The sequence below is a fragment of the Mercenaria mercenaria genome, chromosome 13, assembly GCF_021730395.1.
Source record: "Mercenaria mercenaria strain notata chromosome 13, MADL_Memer_1, whole genome shotgun sequence".
NCBI classification, from domain to species: domain Eukaryota; kingdom Metazoa; phylum Mollusca; class Bivalvia; order Venerida; family Veneridae; genus Mercenaria; species Mercenaria mercenaria.
Window position 1 is genome coordinate 28,828,964 of NC_069373.1, and position 19,157 is coordinate 28,848,120.

At 39.6% G+C, this 19,157-nt stretch overlaps 1 protein-coding gene across 4 annotated transcripts in view; it reads left to right on the forward strand.

The window, feature by feature from the left end:
• Positions 1-19,157, forward strand: part of LOC123530186 (uncharacterized) — a 30,971-nt gene that overhangs the window by 1,310 nt on the left and 10,504 nt on the right. For all 4 annotated transcript variants that reach the window (XM_045310931.2, XM_045310929.2, XM_045310932.2 and 1 more), the window contains exons 3-6: positions 1,510-1,589; positions 2,058-2,129; positions 15,194-15,287; positions 15,508-15,690. In XM_045310931.2, the coding sequence (XP_045166866.2) occupies positions 1,510-1,589; positions 2,058-2,129; positions 15,194-15,287; positions 15,508-15,690 (429 nt within the window). The remainder of the gene's footprint in view (positions 1-1,509; positions 1,590-2,057; positions 2,130-15,193; positions 15,288-15,507; positions 15,691-19,157) is intronic.

Consider the following 19,157-nt stretch of genomic DNA (forward strand, 5'->3'; position numbering starts at 1 on the left):
GGTGATAAATGATTTGTAATTATGTTATCAAATTGGCATAGCGTCAGTGAAAACATTATCTGTTTTCGAACCCAGGAGTGTGGAGCCCCCGCTACCCAATCTTAAATTACTAACATTAAAATAAGAGTCCCGAGTATGGGTGTTTTACATCTGGCTAGTAGATGAGCCAGGAAAGCTTCTGGAATTGGAGCGTCTTCTGTATCTTGCATAATCCTCTGTCTAAAACTACTCACTTTGGGATAAGAGCCCCGTGTATAGGTGGTTTACATCTGACACCTATATACTAACCCTAACCCTAACCCTAACAGTATTGCTGATGCGCAATGAAATCAATGTGATATTGCATATTATTACAACGGTGTAGTTATAGTGTTATATCAGGAGTAAGGCATTGCGCCACATTGCAAATTGTATCGCTAATATCGTCCAACATGATCAATGCTGAGGACAAAACAGAAAGGATGATGTTCACATCAAAGCTGTTCATATCAAAGCATAACTTCAGGCTCATTACTGGTGTATCAGTGAAGGCCGGTGACTCTGTAATAAAAAAAAACTGTAAGGGGAATCTTGATGCAGTTCTAGAATCGAACATGAATACGGAACAACAAGCCCAACTGAATATGCACAGATCACAACAGACAGTATCTGACAGTGTCTGTGTTGCCACACTGAACCTTATCAGATGCTTTGGTCACCTCACGGTTAGATTACTGTAACGCCTAGTTTAGCGGTATTCCTACAACCACATGGCAACTTTCCCAGAACATAGAAACTCGCATGATCACTAGGGTGTCCCACTACAGCCAAATCATATCGGTACTGAAGGAGAACCATTGGTTATGCAAGAAGTACTGGGCAGGGTAAACATTTCAGATCAACGCATGATCATTCCCCATCCCATATCAAAGACATGAAAGAAGTTAACCTAAGGTTGCAATACACCGTTATCAGTTGTGCTTAAGACTAGAACCGGTATGCATAGCAATCAGAGTCAAGGCTAGGGAACTGCCCGTAAAAATAATAAATGATAATATGTTGCCGGCTTTTAAAAGTCTGTTCATTTTTTTTCAGCGTTTCGCAAACTAACCAATTATTGTAAAACGATATTTTATCTTATGTTTATTAATCATTTGTGTTTTTATCTGTCTTTGTTGTATATATCTTAATTTTCATTTTCACCTAGGGTTTGATTAACTAGCAGGTACTGTTGTTGTTATTGTTGTTTTTTATTTTTTTTGTTCTGTACGGCACTTTGAACTTGTATATATGCATGAAAACAGTGCTATGTTTTAATCTGCTATGATAACAATAAATATATGATGATAATGATAATAATAATAATTGGGGTTCCCCGAGTGATATATTACTCTGAAAAAGTGAAAATGCTCCCTGCTTGAATTTCAACCATTTACGTTTGACTTTATTCGTTTAGCTGTATTTTAATTGTTTATATTTGTCTTAATGATTAATCACATTTGTATTATTGGTCCTTTACTCGATTTTCAGCTCTCGAGTGCTTTTCATGTCCAGACACTGTACAAGATATTTCGCAGTGCAACAAAGTCGTCACCTGTGATTTTAACCAGGTTAGAGTTTTCTTCCTGTAATCTATTTTATGGTTTTTATATGGCTTGCCGGTCAATAGTCAAAACTATTGTCCGAAATCAAAAGGAAGCTATTCAGTAAGTTTTTATGACATCACATAGAAAGAAATTTTCATATTTCCATATTTTTCTTACAATTTTGAGGCAGCAATTTCTGTTAGAAGTATAGACTGGTTAATATCACAAACTATGGACCGGTGATACAGCTCTAGATGGAATAATGGTAGCAGTATACAGAGGAAAGACCGCACGATTGTTGGCAGTACATCATAATTTACAACCTCAACCTACGTTACTATTTGAACTTAGATATTGTTTACAAACTTAGATATTGTCTTATATTTTACTTACCTTTCATAATAGCACAATTATCCTTTTTGCTAGGCTCAGAACAAAGGACATCATTTGCCTTTTAAAGTAACGTTAATTAAATAATATTTCATTTTACAGACATGTTACACAATGGAAATTTTCGACTTTGACCGTAGCCATGGTATCTCCGGAGGATGCGTTGCCAAAGAGGTAAGTAAATGTCTGAATGCAAACATAGTCACGTTGTCTCCATAGGATACGTTGCCAAAGAGGTAAGTAAATGTCTGAATGCAAACATAGTCACGTTGTCTCAATAGAATACGTTGCCAAAGAGGTAAGTAAATGTCTGAATGCAAACATAGCCATGCTGTCTCCACAGAGTACGTTGCTAAAGAGGTAAGTAAATGTCTGAATGCAAACATAGCCATGTTGTCTCCACAGAATACGTTGCTAGGGAGGTAAGTAAATGTCTGAATGCAAACATAGCCAAGCTGTCTCCACAGAATACCAGAGAGGTAAGTAAATGTCTGAATGCAAACATAGCCATGCTGTCTCAATAGAATACGTTGCCAGAGAGGTAAGTAAATGTCTGAATGCAAACATAGCCACGCTGTCTCCACAGAATACGTTGCCAGAGAGGTAAGTAAATGTCTGAATGCAAACATAGCCACGCTGTCTCCACAGAATACGTTCCCAGAGAGGTAAGTAAAAGTCTGAATGCAAACATAGCCAAGCTGTCTCCACAGAATACCAGAGAGGTAAGTAAATGTCTGAATGCAAACATAGCCATGCTGTCTCAATAGAATACGTTGCCAGAGAGGTAAGTAAATGTCTGAATGCAAACATAGCCACGCTGTCTCCACAGAATACGTTCCCAGAGAGGTAAGTAAAAGTCTGAATGCAAACATAGCCACGCTGTCTCCACAGAATACGTTCCCAGAGAGGTAAGTAAAAGTCTGAATGCAAACATAGTAGGGCTGTCATCGATAGAAACAATATCGATGTATCAACGATATTTTTTGGTCGATCGATTATCGATTCCCATTTTCAAAAATCGATATTTTACAGAGAGAAAAAACAACTGTCTAGATAAACACTCAGCCCCTATAAAACAACTTTTTCTGCCTGCAAAAATGTGCCGTAAGAAACGGAAGTTGTCAAAAAAGGTCATGTCTAAACTTATACTGTAGCAGCCTTTTCCCACTAGCCGGCACTACCTATATGGGTAGAAGTAAAAAGGGCTCAACTTCAGAATCTATTTGCAAAAAGTTACGTTGTCCTGTCTTGAGAGGTCGCTTCGTTATGTGTGCATGTAAAAACATAGTGTATATATACTGTTTCTACGTCAATCTCGGCTTTTTACTTGTTCGCGTATACTGATCACTCAGTAAAAGGTACAGAATTTAGCTAGTGCCCGTAACAATAACAATCAAAGATGGCCGATGAGGAAGCCGTCGCCGGCTTAAATAGTGGAAAAGAGTCAAAAGACGGAAAGAAAAGCTTTGTTTGGGTTCGTAGAAACACAGGATGTTGCTTAAACATGCCTTTCTGTACAACAAACAAACAGTAAAACACTACAAATTTGTGGCTCATCGAAAACTTGGGCAGAAGTTAAAAAATAAAATAAAAAGTACCGAATGTAAGTGCAAGGTGAAAATTAGACAGGGTATGAAACAGGCTAAAAATAAATAAAAACATTGTAAATAAATAAATAAAATAATTTAATAAATAAATAGATATCTGTGGAAGAGAAATGCAGAATTTTAGCTGTTTGAAGCCCAACTCCAGTGCCTGGACCTGGTATTATAGTTTACTAGGTTGTAAAGTAGGTACATGTAGGACAAATGCAAAAGAGGAGTGAAGGCACAATGAAGAGCTATAAAAGATTTCATTAATTTTCATTTATCTTATTTATTTCATAGATACAGATACAACACAATCAAACAGTAATATAAAAAGTAGGCAATAAAACTAAACATAACATTAACAAGAAGGTATATAGCATGCCCACGAACAAATAGGTTGTAAATCTAACATAATAATCGATATATCGATGTATCGTCGATATTTGTCTTCCGATATATCGGTATCGTCGATATGCCAACGACCCAATCAATGACAGCCCTAAAACATAGCCACGCTGTCTCCACAGAATACGTTGCCAGAGAGGTAAGTAAATGTCTGAATGCAAACATAGCCACGCTGTCTCCACAGAATACGTTGCCAGAGAGGTAAGTAAAAGTCTGAATGCAAACATAGCCATGCTGTCTCCACAGAATACGTTCCCAGAGAGGTAAGTAAAAGTCTGAATGCAAACATAGCCATGCTGTCTCCACAGAATACGTTGCCAGAGAGGTAAGTAAATGTCTGAATGCAAACATAGCCATGCTGTCTCCACAGAATACGTTGCCAGAGAGGTAAGTAAAAGTCTGAATGCAAACATTGCCATGCTGTATCCACAGAATACGTTGCCAGAGAGGTAAGTAAAAGTCTGAATGCAAACATAGCAATGCTGTATCCACAGAATACGTTGCTAGAGAGGTAAGTAAAAGTCTGAATGCAAACATAGCAATGCTGTATCCACAGAATACGTTGCTAAAGAGGTAAGTAAATGTCTGAATGCAGACATTGCCATGCTGTCTCCACAGAATACGTTGCTAGGGAGGCAAGTAAATGTCTGAATGCAGACATAGCCATGCTGTGTCTACAGAATACGTTGCTAAAGAGGCAAGTAAATGTCTGAATGCAAACATTGCCATGCTGTCTCCACAGAATACGTTGCTAGGGAGGCAAGTAAATGTCTGAATGCAGACATAGCCATGCTGTCTCTACAGAATACGTTGCTAAAGAGGCAAGTAAATGTCTAAATGCAATCATAGCCATGCTGTCTCCACAGAATACGTTGCTAAAGAGGCAAGTAAATGTTTGAATGCAAACATTGTCATGCTGTCTCCACAGAATACGTTGCTTAAGAGGTAAGTAAATGTCTGAATGCAAACATTGCCATGTTGTCTCCACAGAATACGTTGCTAGGGAGGCAAGTAAATGTCTGAATGCAGACAAAGTTAGCCATGCTGCCTACAGAATACGTTGCTAAAGAGGCAAGTAAATGTCTGAATGCAAACATAGCCATGCTGTCTCCACAGAATACGTTGCTAGGGAGGTAAGTAAATGTCTGAATGCAAACATTGCCATGCTGTGTCCACAGAATACGTTGCTAAAGAGGTAAGTAAATGTCTGAATGCAAGCATAGCCATGTTGTCTCAATAGAATACGTTGCTAGGGAGGTAAGTAAATGTCTGAATGCAAACATTGCCATACTGTCGCCGCAGAATACGTTGCTAAAGAGGTAAGTAAATGTCTGAATGCAAGGATAGCCATGTTGTCTCAATAGAATACGTTGCTAGGGAGGTAAGTAAATGTCTGAATGCAAACATAGCCATGTTGTCTCAATAGAATACGTTGCTAAAGAGGTTAGTAAATGTCTGAATGCAAGCATAGCCATGGTGTCTCAATAGAATACGTTGCTAGGTAGGTAAGGAAATGTCTGAATGGAAACATTGCCATGTTGTCTCCACAGAATACGTTGCTAGGGAGGCAAGTAAATGTCTGAATGCAAACATAGCCATGGTGTCTTCACAGAATACGTTGCTAAAGAGGTAAGTAAAAGTCTGAATGCAAACATTGCCATGTTGCCTCCACAGAATACGTTGCCAGAGAGGTAAGTAAATGTCTGAATGCAAACATTGCCATGCTGTCTCCACAGAATACGTTGCTAGAGAGGTAAGAAAAAGTCTGAATGCAAACATAGCCATGCTGTCTCCACAGAATACGTTGCTAGGGAGCTAAGTAAATGTCTGAATGCAAACATAGCCATGCTGTCTCCACAGAATACGTTGCTAAAGAGGCAAGTAAATGTCTGAATGCAAACATTGCCATGCTGTCTCCACAGAATACGTTGCTAAAGAGGCAAGTAAATGTCTGAATGCAAACATTGCCATGTTGTCTCCACAGAATACGTTGCTAGAGAGGTAAGTAAATGTCTGAATGCAAACATAGCCAAGCTGTCTCCACAGAATACGTTGCTAGAGAGGCAAGATAATGTCTGAATGCAAACATAGCCATGCTGTCTCCACAGAATACGTTGCTAGAGAGGTAAAAAAAAGTCTGAATGCAAACATAGCCATGCTGTCTCCACAGAATACGTTGCTAAAGAGGTAAGTAAATGTCTGAATGCAAACATTGCCATGCTGTCTCCACAGATAACGTTGCTAAAGAGGTAAGGAAATGTCTGAATGCAAATATAGCCAAGCTGTCTCCACAGAATACGTTGCTAAAGAGGCAATTATATGTCTGAATGCAAACATAGCCATGCTGTCTCCACAGAATACGTAGCTAAAGAGGTAAGTAAATGTCTGAATGCAAGCATAGCCATGTTGTCTCAATAGAATACGTTGCTAGGGAGGTAAGTAAATGTCTGAATGCAAACATTACCATGCTGTCTCCGCAGAATACGTTGCTAGGGAGGTATGTAAATGTCTGAATGCAAACATTCCCATGCTGTCTCCGCAGAATACGTTGCTAGGGAGGTAAGTAAATGTCTGAATGAAAACATTGCCATGTTGTCTAAATAGAATACGTTGCTAAAGAGGTAAGAAAAAGTCTGAATGCAAACATAGCCATGCTTTCTCCACAGAATACCTTGCTAAAGAGGTAAGTAAATGTCTTAATGCAAACATTGCCATGCTGTCTCCACAGAATACGCTGCTAAAAAGGTAAGTAAATGTCTGAATGCAAACATTGCCATGTTGTCTCCACAGAATACGTTGCTAGGGAGGCAAGTAAATGTCTGAATGCAGACATAGCCATGCTGTCTCTACAGAATACGTTGCTAAAGAGGCAAGTAAATGTCTGAATGCAAACATTGCCATGCTGTCTCCACAGAATACGTTGCTAGGGAGGCAAGTAAATGTCTGAATGCAGACATAGCCATGCTGTCTCTACAGAATACGTTGCTAAAGAGGCAAGTAAATGTCTAAATGCAAACATAGCCATGCTGTCTCCACAGAATACGTTGCTAAAGAGGCAAGTAAATGTTTGAATGCAAACATTGTCATGCTGTCTCCACAGAATACGTTGCTTAAGAGGTAAGTAAATGTCTGAATGCCAACATTGCCATGTTGTCTCCACAGAATACGTTGCTAGGGAGGCAAGAAAATGTCTGAATGCAGACAAAGTTAGCCATGCTGCCTACAGAATACGTTGCTAAAGAGGCAAGTAAATGTCTGAATGCAAACATAGCCATGCTGTCTCCACAGAATACGTTGCTAAAGAGGCAAGTAAATGTCTGAATACAAACATAGCCATGCTGTCTCCACAGAATACGTTGCTAAAGAGGTAAGTAAATGTCTGAATGCAAACATTGCCATGCTGTCTCCACATAATACGTTGCTAGGGTGGTAAATAAATGTCTGAATGCAAACATAGCCATGCTGTCTCAACAGAATACGTTGCTAAAGGGGCAAGTAAAGGTCTGAATGCAAACATAGCCATGCTGTCTCCACAGAATACGTTGCTAAAGAGGTAAGAAAATGTCTGAATGCAAGCATAGTCATGTTGTCTCAATAGAATACGTTGCTAGGGAGGTAAGTAAATGTCTGAATGCAAACATTGCCATGCTTTCTCCGCAGATACGTTGCTAGGGAGGTAAGTAAATGTCTGAATGCAAGCATAGCCATGTTGTCTCAATAGAATACGTTGCCAGAGAGGTAAGTAAATGTCTGAATGTAAACATTGCCATGTTGTCTCAATAGAATACGTTGCTTAAGAGGTAAGTAAATGTCTGAATGCAAGCATAGCCATGTTGTCTCAATAGAATACGTTGCTAGGGAGGTAAGGAAATGTCTGAATGCAAACATTGCCATGTTGTCTCCACAGAATGCGTTGCTAGGGAGGCAAGTAAATGTCTGAATGCAAACATAGCCATGTTGTCTCCACAGAATACGTTGCTAAAGCGGTAAGTAAAAGTCTGAATGCAAACATTGCCATGCTGTCTCCACAGAATACGTTGCCAGAGAGGTAAGTAAATGTCTGAATGCAAACATAGCCATGCTGTCTCCACAGAATACGTTGCTAGAGAGGTAAGAAAAAGTCTGAACGCAAACATAGCCATGCTGTCTCCACAGAATACTTTGCTAAAGTGGTAAGTAAATGTCTGAATGCAAACATTGCCATGCTGTCTCCACAGAATACGTTGCTAAAGAGGTAAGTAAATGTCTGAATGCAAACATCGCCATGTTGTCTCCACAGAATACGTTGCTAGGGAGGCAAGTAAATGTCTGAATGCAGACATAGTTAGCAATGCTGTCTCTACAGAATACGTTGCTAAAGAGGCACGTAAATGTCTGAATGCAAACATAGCCATGCTGTCTCCACAGAATACGTTGCTAAAGAGGCAAGTAAATGTCTGAATGCAAACATAGCCATGCTGTCTCCACAGAATACGTTGCTAAAGAGGTAAGTAAATGTCTGAATGCAAGCATTGCCATGCTGTCTCCACATAATACGTTGCTAGGGAGGTAAGTAAAGGTCTGAATGCAAACATAGCCATGCTGTCTCCACAGAATACGTTGCTAAAGAGGCAAGTAAATGTCTGAATGCAAACATAGCCATGCTGTCTCCACAGAATACGTTGCTAAAGAGGTAAGTAAATGTCTGAATGCAAGCATAGTCATGTTGTCTCAATAGAATACGTTGCTAGGGAGGTAAGTAAATGTCTGAATGCAAACATTTCCATGCTGTCTCCACATAATACGTTGCTAGGGAGGTAAGAAAAAGTCTGAATGCAAACATTGCCATGCTGTCTCCACAGAATACGTTGCTAAAGTGGTAAGTAAATGTCTGAATGCAAACATTGCCATGCTGTCTCCACAGATTACGTTGCTAAAGAGGTAAGTAAATGTCTGAATGCAAACATAGCCATGTTGTCTCCACAGAATACAATGCTAAAGAGGTAAGTAAATGTCTGAATGCAAACATAGCCATGCTGTCTCCACCGAATACGTTGCTAAAGAGGCAAATAAATGTCTGTATGCAAACATAGCCATGCTGTCTCCACAGAATATGTTGCTAAAGAGGTAAGTAAATGTCTGAATGCAAACATTGCCATGCTGTCTCAACAGAAGACGTTGCTAAAAGGTAAGTAAACGTCTGAATGCAAGCATAGCCATGTTGTCTCAGTAGAATACGTTGCTAAAGAGGTAAGTAAATATGTAAATGTCTGAATGCAAACATTGCCATGCTGTCTCAACAGAAGACGTTGCTAAAGAGGTAAGTAAACGTCTGAATGCAAGCATAGCCATGTTGTCTCAGTAGAATACGTTGCTAAAGAGGTAAGTAAATATGTAAATGTCTGAATGCAAGCATAGCCATGCTGTCTCCACAGAATATGTTGCTAAAGAGGTAAGTAAATGTCTGAATGCAAACATTGCCATGCTGTCTCAACAGAAGACGTTGCTAAAGAGGTAAGTAAACGTCTGAATGCAAGCATAGCCATGTTGTCTCAGTAGAATACGTTGCTAAAGAGGTAAGTAAATAAGTAAATGTCTGAATGCAAGCATAGCCATGCTGACTCCACAGAATACGTTGCTAAAGAGGTAAGTAAATGCCTATATACAAACTGCCGTTGCCTCGGTATCTCCGGAGGATGCGTTGCTAAAGAGGCAAGTAAATGCCTATATGCAGACATAACCAGATGCATTGCTAAAGAGGTAAGTAAAATAGGGTTATTATAACAGTAGCTCGATCTGGGATGCTGTATTCGGCTCGAGTGGATTTTTGCCAGATGAGATCTCACGAGGCGTGCAAGCGCCGAGTGTGTTCCGACCTTGCAAAATCCACGAGAGCCAAATACAAAATCCCAGATCTATCTACTGTTATAATGAGCCTTTTATTATATATATTATCTCTACCTTTTTGTTTGTTGTTTTGTTATTGAACGAAATCTTCAATGTTTATCGATATTAAAATGGAACTAAGTGAAGTTTTTATGTGCGCTATTTATAGAACATGCATATTAATGAAAATAGTTCGGTAGCATACAATACGGAATTCAAAAGGTACAATACGGATTTTCGTTCTGCCTGTTCATATTTTACCGTGAAATACAAGCCGATATTTTTTACAGAATTTATATAGGTATGTATATATATATGCAAACATAGCCATTGTGTTGCTGGAGGATGCGTTGCTAAAGAGGTAAGTAAATGCCTATATATGCAAACATAGCCACGGTGTCTCTGGAAGATGCATTGCTAAAGAAGTAAGTAAATGCATATATGCAAACATAACCACGGTGTCTCCGGAAGATGCATTGCTAGAGAAGTAAGTAAATGCATATATATGCAAACATAACCACGGTGTCTCCGGAAGATGCATTGCTAGAGAAGTAAGTAAATGCATATATGGAAACATGGCCGTGGTGTCTCCGGAAGATGCATTGGTAGAGAAGTAAGCAAATGCATATATGGAAACATAGCCACGGTGTCTCTGGAAGATGCATTGCTAGAGAAGTAAGTAAATACATATATGGAAACATGGCCACGGTGTCTCCGGAAGATGCATTGCTAGAGAAGTAAGTAAATGCATATATGGAAACATGGCCGTGGTGTCTCCGGAAGATGCATTACTAGAGAAGTAAGTAAATGCATATATGGAAACATGGCCGTGGTGTCTCCGGAAGATGCATTGCTAGAGAAGTAAGTAAATGCATATATGGAAAAATGGCCGTGGTGTCTCCGGAAGATGCATTGGTAGAGAAGTAAGTAAATGCATATATGTAAACATAACCACTGTCTCCGGAAGATGCATTGCTAGAGAAGTTAGTAAATGCATATATGGAAACATGGCCACGGTGTCTCCGGAAGATGCATTGCTAGAGAAGTAAGTAAATGCATATATGGAAACATGGCCGTGGTGTCTCCGGAAGATGCATTGCTAGAGAAGTAAGTAAATGCATATATGGAAACATAACCACGGTGTCTCCGGAAGATGCATTGCTAGAGAAGTAAGTAAATGCATATATGCAAACATAACCACGGTGTCTTCGGAAGATGCATTGCTAGAGAAGTTAGTAAATACATATATGGAAACATGGCCGTGGTGTCCCCGGAAGTTGCATTGCTAGAGAAGTAAGTAAATACATATATGGAAACATGGCCGTGGTGTCTCTTGAGGATGCGTTGCTAGAGAAGTAAGTAAATACATATATGGAAACATGGCCGTGGTGTCTCTTGAGGATGCGTTGCTAGAGAAGTAAGTAAATACATATATGGGAACATGGCCACGGTGTCTCCGGAAGATGCATTGCTAGAGAAGTAAGTAAAAACATAATTATATGGAAACATGGCCACGGTGTCTCCGGAAGATGCATTGCTAGAGAAGTAAGTAAATGCATATATGCAAACATAACCACGGTGTCTCCGGAAGATGCATTGCTAGAGAAGTAAGTAAATGCATATATATGCAAACATAACCACGGTGTCTCCGGAAGATGCATTGCTAGAGAAGTAAGTAAATGCATATATGGAAACATGGCCGTGGTGTCTCCGGAAGATGCATTGCTAGAGAAGTAAGTAAATGCATGTATGGAAACATAGCCACGGTGTCTCTGGAAGATGCCTTGCTAGAGAAGTAAGTAAATGCATATATGGAAACATGGCCGTGGTGTCTCCGGAAGATGCCTTGCTAGTGAAGTAAGTAAATGCATATATGGAAACATGGCCGTGGTGTCTCCGGAAGATGCATTGCTAGAGAAGTAAGTAAATGCATATATGGAAACATGGCCGTGGTGTCTCCGGAAGATGCATTGCTAGAGAAGTAAGTAAATGCATATATGGAAACATGGCCGTGGTGTCTCCGGAAGATGCATTGCTAGAGAAGTAAGTAAATATATATATGGAAATATGGCCGTGGTGTCTCCGGAAGATGCATTGCTAGAGAAGTAAGTAAATACATATATGGAAATATGGCCGCGGTGTCTCCGGAAGATGCATTGCTAGAGAAGTAAGTAAATGCATATATGCAAACATAACCACGGTAGATGCATTGCTAGAGAAGTAAGTAAATACATATATGGAAACATGGCCACGGTGTCTCCGGAAGATGCATTGCTAGAGAAGTAAGTAAATGCATATATGGAAACATGGCCGTGGTGTCTCCGGAAGATGCATTGCTAGAGAAGTAAGTAAATGCATATATGCAAACATGGCCGTGGTGTCTCTTGAGGATGCGTTGCTAGAGAAGTAAGTAAATGCATATATGGAAACATGGCCGTGGTGTCTCCGGAAGATGCATTGCTAGAGTAGTAAGTAAATGCATATATGGAAACATGGCCGTGGTGTCTCCGGAAGATGCATTGCTAGAGAAGTAAGTAAATGCATATATGCAAACATGGCCGTGGTGTCTCCGGAAGATGCATTGCTAGAGAAGTAAGTAAATGCATATATGCAAACATGGCCACGGTGTCTCCGGAAGATGCATTGCTAGAGAAGTAAGTAAATGCATATATGCAAGCATAGCCACGGTGTCTCAGGAAGATGCATTGCTAGAGAAGTAAGTAAATGCATATATGCAAACATGGCCACGGTGTCTCCGGAAGATGCATTGCTAGAGAAGTAAGTAATATTCAAACATGGCCACGGTGTCTCCGGAAGATGCATTGCTAGAGAAGTAAGTAATATGGAAACATGGCCACGGTGTCTCCGGAAGATGCATTGCTAGAGAAGTAAGTAAATGCATATATGGAAACATGGCCACGGTGTCTCCGGAAGATGCTTTGCTAGAGAAGTAAGTAAATGCATATATGGAAACATGGCCACGGTGTCTCCGGAAGATGCATTGCTAGAGAAGAAAGTAAATGTATATATGGAAACATGACCACGGTGTCTCCGGAAGATGCATTGCTAGAAAAGTAAGTAAATACATATATGGAAACATGGCCGTGGTGTCTCCGGAAGATGCATTGCTAGAGAAGTAAGTAAATGCATATATGGAAACATGGCCACGGTGTCTCCGGAAGATGCATTGCTAGAGAAGTAAGTAAATACATATATGCAAACATGGCCGTGGTCTCTGGAAGATGAAGCTAGAGAAGTAAGTAAATGTATACTGTGAAATCATTAATATTCGTGGGGGACTAATTTTCGTGGATTTCGTGGATTACTCAATCCACGAAATTTAATCCCAACGAACAAGTAAAATTCCCATTCATTCTATGTTCAGAAGTTGAAATCCACGAATTCATATCACTACGAAATTGCCGTTTTGACCAAAACAACGAAATTTCATGCCCACGAAATTAAATGATTTTACAGTATATGGAAACATGGCCGTGGTGTCTCTTGAGGATGCGTTTCTAAAGAGGTAAGTAAATGCCTATATGCAAACATAGCCATGGTTTTTCTGGAGGATGCGTTGCTAAAGCGGTAAGTTAATGCCTATATATGCAAACATAGCCACGTTGTCTCCGGAAGATGTATGCTAGAGAAGTAAGTAAATGCCTATATGCAAACATAGCTCCGAAGGATGCGTCCACGGTGTCTCCGGAAGATGCATTTCTAAAGAAGTAAGTAAATGGCTATATGAAAAACATAGCCATGGTGTCTCCGGAGGATGCGCTGTTAAAGAGGTACGTAAATGCCTATATGCAAACATATGTTTCTCTCAAATACGTTGTGTACAGTTATGATGCATTCGTGTTATTGCTTTAAGTATGCAAAGAAATGTGTCATGTTGCTGGTTGTGATTTGTTGAATAGGATATTTCTGACTGACAATTCATGATTTTATCGACAGAGAATTTGAAATTAAAATGATGTTTCAAAATAAGATATGCTACTGTCTTATTGAGTAAAGGATATGAATCCTTGTGGAATTAAAGAAAATAACAGGTAAGGGTAGATTTCACAGAAGCACAGAGCATCCCAAACACAACCAGAGAGCCATGTATCACAAAATATGGGTCATGCTTTATTGTATAATGTACGTGCCAATTACTCTTATTGTGACATGTAACATTTTCTTTTATACATACAGTGTTCCGTTTGGACAATCGTAACTTTTATTTAATACTAAACCGCGATGCACGATGGTAGGATGACGAAAACGCGATTGCGTGATGGCACGATGATGAAACAACGATGGTGCGATAGTGAAAACGCGATGGCACGATGGTAAAATGTCGATGTAATATCGCGTTTTCATCATCGTATCATCGCGTTTTCACCATCGTACTATCGTGCACTTGTATTTTTGTCAATAATAAATGAATGTATCTCAATGTTTTTTGTGAGAAGAAATTGACCATTTAGATTCTGCTGTTTTGCAAAATGTTTTACAAAACCTTCAGTGCTCAGTTCATTAAAACTGTGTAAAATCTTCAAGGCCACGTCCTTTGTATTTTATATATGCATGAAAGTAAATAAAAAGCTGAGTGTAATAGTCACATGGTATTATTTAAACTAAGCTTATTCTTGTTAGGATGGTACATAGTGCAATGTGAAAATGAGATTATATCAAGCCTACATTTTACTGAAATATATACTGTACCACTGCGCATGACCACCGGAAGGCGATGGTACGATAAGATAGTGAAATGATGGTAAGATGGTGATAACGCGATGGTACGATGGTGAAAACGCGACGACACGATGGTGTAAACGCGATGGTACGATGGTGAAAACGCAATGGTACGATGGTGATAATGTGATGGTACGATGGTGATAATGTGATGGTACGATGGTGATAATGTGATGGTACGATGATGAAAACGCGATGGCACGACGGTGAAAACGCGATGAAACGATGGTGAAAACGCGATGGTACGATGATGAAAACGCGATATTATATCGACATTTCACCATCGTACCATCGCATCATCGCGATTTCATCATCGTACCATCGCGTTTTCACCATCGTACCATCGTTGTTTCATCATCGTGCCATCGCACCATTGCATTATCACCATCGAACCATCGTACATCGCGGTTTAGGATTCAATAAAAAGGCACGATTGTCCAAACGGAACACCGTATATATCATATCCAATCATGTGGCAATATTGCATCATGGAGACGCCTTATCCGCTTACTTAACAAAACAACAACATAAAAACTAACTATTCTGACACGATCCGATTCATTTTCCTATTAAACAGAGAAGGCTGAAAACTGAATTAACTTTCTTCTTCAATTTTGACCACATTTTTCTGTGTTACAGTTATGTGTACCACATAGTGGCCAGGCCCAACTATTCGGCAGGAGTTCGAGCACTGTTCAAACAAGATGTTGCGATTCAGACAGGTGTAACGGACGTAAGTATACATGTTTGTACTACAGATCGTTTAAACAATCTACTCTTTTGACCTGTGCAGTTGGGTTACGAAATAAACTTCAAACTATCTTTACCTGTATTGCGTATTGCTGTTAACACATGCAAAATGTGCGTGTTAGGAAACTTGTTATAAATGTCTGTAAGTGACATATGCCATGAGATATAAATAATTGCAATTGACATTTTCTTTCTTTGTTCAGCGTCTCCAACAACAACAACTTCTACGACTTCTACAACGGCAAGACATAGAACGCACGCGCACTCGGGACATCACACCACTGCTAGTCATTGTGTTGACCGGTTGCATTCTTTTTGCAGTCACCTCGATTGTTCTCATTCTCACTTTGCAGCCATAGAATGCAAAAAGACATGTGGACTATGTTGTAAGCTATTATTACATAAAATTATAAACGACGACGACGACGACGACGACGATGATTATTATTATTATTATTATTATTATTATCATCATTAGTACCCTACTGGTTGAAAACCAGCTTCGGGGACTATAGTCTATAGGAATGCGCTTTTCCGTCCGTCATTTCATCATTCTCTTTTTCTGTCATTCCGTCCGTCCGTCCGTCCGCAATTTCGTGCCCGGTCCATAACTGTCATTCATAAACGGATTTCGATATTACTTGGCACAAATGTTCCCCATGGTGAGACGTGTCATGCACAAAACCCAGGCCCCTGGCTGAAAGGTCAGCAATTGGAGGTCAAAGGTCAACAGGGCTTTTTTCCTTTCCGATCCATAACTCTGCCATCCATGAAGGGATTTAAATATTACTAGGCAGAAATGTACCTCATAATAAGATGAAGAGTCATGCACAACTTTCAGACCCCTGGCTTAAAGGTCAAGGTTACACAGATGTTTACATGGCTTGAACATGGTCTGTTTCGTGTCCGGTCCACAACTCTGTCATTCATTAAGGGATTTTAATATTACTTGGCACAAGTATTTCCCTTGATAAGACAACGTTTCATGCGAAAAACGCGGACCTCTAGCTCAAGTCAAAGGTCAACAGGTTTTTTTTCCCTGTCCGGTCCATAACTCTGTCATCCATCAAGGGATTACAATATTACTTGGCATAAATATTTCCCATGATGAGATGACGTGTCATGCGCAACACCATGAACCCTAGCTTAAAGGTCAGGGTTACAATTGGAGATCAAAGGTCAAGAGGATTTTTTTTCCTGTCCGGTCTAGAACTTTGTTATGCAAAACAGGATTTCAGTATCAGTTTGCACAGATTATTCCCTGGATGACAAAACGTGTCATGCGCAAAACCCGGGCCCTAAGCTTAAAGGTCAAGGTCACACTTGGAAGTCAAATGTCAAAAGGGCTTTTCTCCTGTCCAGTCTGTAACTCAACAATCCTTAAAGGTGATTTAATATTACTTGGCACAAATGTTCACCACCATGAGACAGAGTGTCATGCGCAAGAACCAGGTCCCTAGATCTAAGGTCAAGGTCACACTTAGAGGCCAAATGTCAGATACAAGAATAAATTTGTCCGGAGCATTTCTTCTTCATGCATGGAAGGATTTTGATGTAACTTGGCGCAAAAGTTCACCATCATGAGACGGATTGTCTTGCGCAAGAACCAGGTCCCTTGGTCTAAAGTCACAGTCACACATAGAGGTCCAAGATCAAATTCAAGAATGACTTTGTCCGGAGCATTTCTTTTTCATACATGAAGGGTTTATGATGTTACATGGCACAAATGTTCACCACCATGAGGCACCCTTGTTTTTAGAATTACTTTCCTTTGTTGTTACTATAAATAGCTTATATTGTAACGTTTTTGTTACTGGCCGTAGGGAAAAATCGAGACCACTTTTCAGTGATACAACATGCATATTACATACATCTGTCAGGTGTATTTTGACCTATCTCTACCTGGTAAAGAGTTTTGTGTGGACTTATATTATATAGATTTTTTAGCATTTACATTCCTTTGTTGTTACTATAAATAACAGTAGAGACAATTAAGTGCCTTCCAGTAGAGGACTTTGTAACGCATGGTCATACTCTATGTATTTTGCATCTTAAAGTGGCATTATGCGCATCTTACTGCACATAGTGTGTTTTGGTGAATGTTTTATAAAAGCAATTTTCGGTTGCTGTTAAATTAACGATAATGCCGTATAAGTATTTGAAGTTAATGTTTTAGAAATAAAGAAATCGGACGAATAAAATGATAGTTCTTTTCTTCAATCTTCTACGCAGTGATTCCTGTAGAGATTTCTGCAGTTGAAGGGAAGCAACTCCTGCGTGCAGTTTGTCTTTTCTTAAAAAGACTGCCCTAGTCAAAATAAGAAAAATCATATTTGGAAACTTACTATTTCGTACTGGAAACAGGAAGAGTTTGGTATATTGGGTTAAAAACTATGATCCCCCCACCCCCCACTCCCCCTTTTATACGCACATCTATTTCAGATGGATTTTTACTTGAAAATGCGCATTTTTCCACTTTAAGGTATCAAATATGTAATTTTTTGCAACGCCTGTTCAATTCTGGTCAGCTCGCGTGTTTTGCACGATAAGTAACAATTTGTCAAACTGTTCTGTTTTACTTTTTTCACTTATTTGTTATTTTGCTTATTGTTTAAACCTATTTAGTAGCTCACCTGAGCAACAAATTCTCGTGGAGGGCTATTGTGATTGCTCACTGTCCGCCATCCTATCCGTCCATCAGTCGTTCGTCCGTTCAGATGACGTCTCCTCTGGAAGAACTGGTTAGAATTGCACCAAATTTGGTCATTAACTTCCTGGCGTAGAACTCTTTATCAAACTTGCACATAAATGTTTAGTTTTGCCGCTTTTATGGACAGTTAGTGCTTAAAAATTCAAAAATCTTTAAACGATTTCTTCTCATGAACTGCTAGATAGATCTTCATCTGGAGCTAGATATACAAAAACCTTAAAAAACTTCTCAAGAACCGCTAGTTGCAGTCAACCATTATAAAGAGAACCTCCAATATACTCTCAGTCTATTTCATAGGTCTATTTTTTCCGACTTAAGAAGAAAATCGCGTTTCAACTGTCATCTGTCCCACTAATTTATGTAATCAACATCCACTGCCTCTGCAACTTCCGATACCTGTGTGATCCTCTTTTAGAGTTGCACACTCTCTTGCCTGTTGAAGCTCTGAAACTCAGGTAAACGATCTAGGGCCATCAGCGCCCTCTTGTTATGCCCCGAAGGTGGGCATATTAAAATAGTACTGTCCGTCCGTGCGTGTGCGTGCGGACGTGTAAATTCTTGTCCGGGCTGTAACTCTTCCATCCGTTAATGGATTTTGAAATGTTCACCATAACGAGACGATCTTTCATGCGCAAGACCAAGAACCCTAGCTCCAAGGTCAAGGTCACACTTAAAGGTCGAAGGTTAACAGGGTTTGTTTCGTGTCCGGTCCATAACTCTGAAATATCTTTGCATAAATGTTTACCACAATGAGACGATGTATCATACGCAATACCCAGACCCCTATAACTCTAGATGTGTCATACCAGACCCCTAGCTCCAAGGTCAATGTCAGACTTAGAAGTCAAAGGTTACCAAGGTCTGTTACGTGTCCAGTTCATAACTCTTCCATTCATCAAGGAATTTTGAGAATACTTGGCATAAAAGTTCCCCATAATAAGCCGACGTGTCATGCGCAAGATCCAAACCCCTAGCTCTAAGGTCAAAGTAACACTTAAAGTTAAAAGATTAATACGGTCTGTGTTGTCCGGTCCATAACTCTGCCATCGATGAAGGGGTTTTAAAATTACTTAGCATAAATACTCGGGGATATTTGTCACTAATAGTGACAATTCTTGTTTTTATCTGATAGCCATGATAATA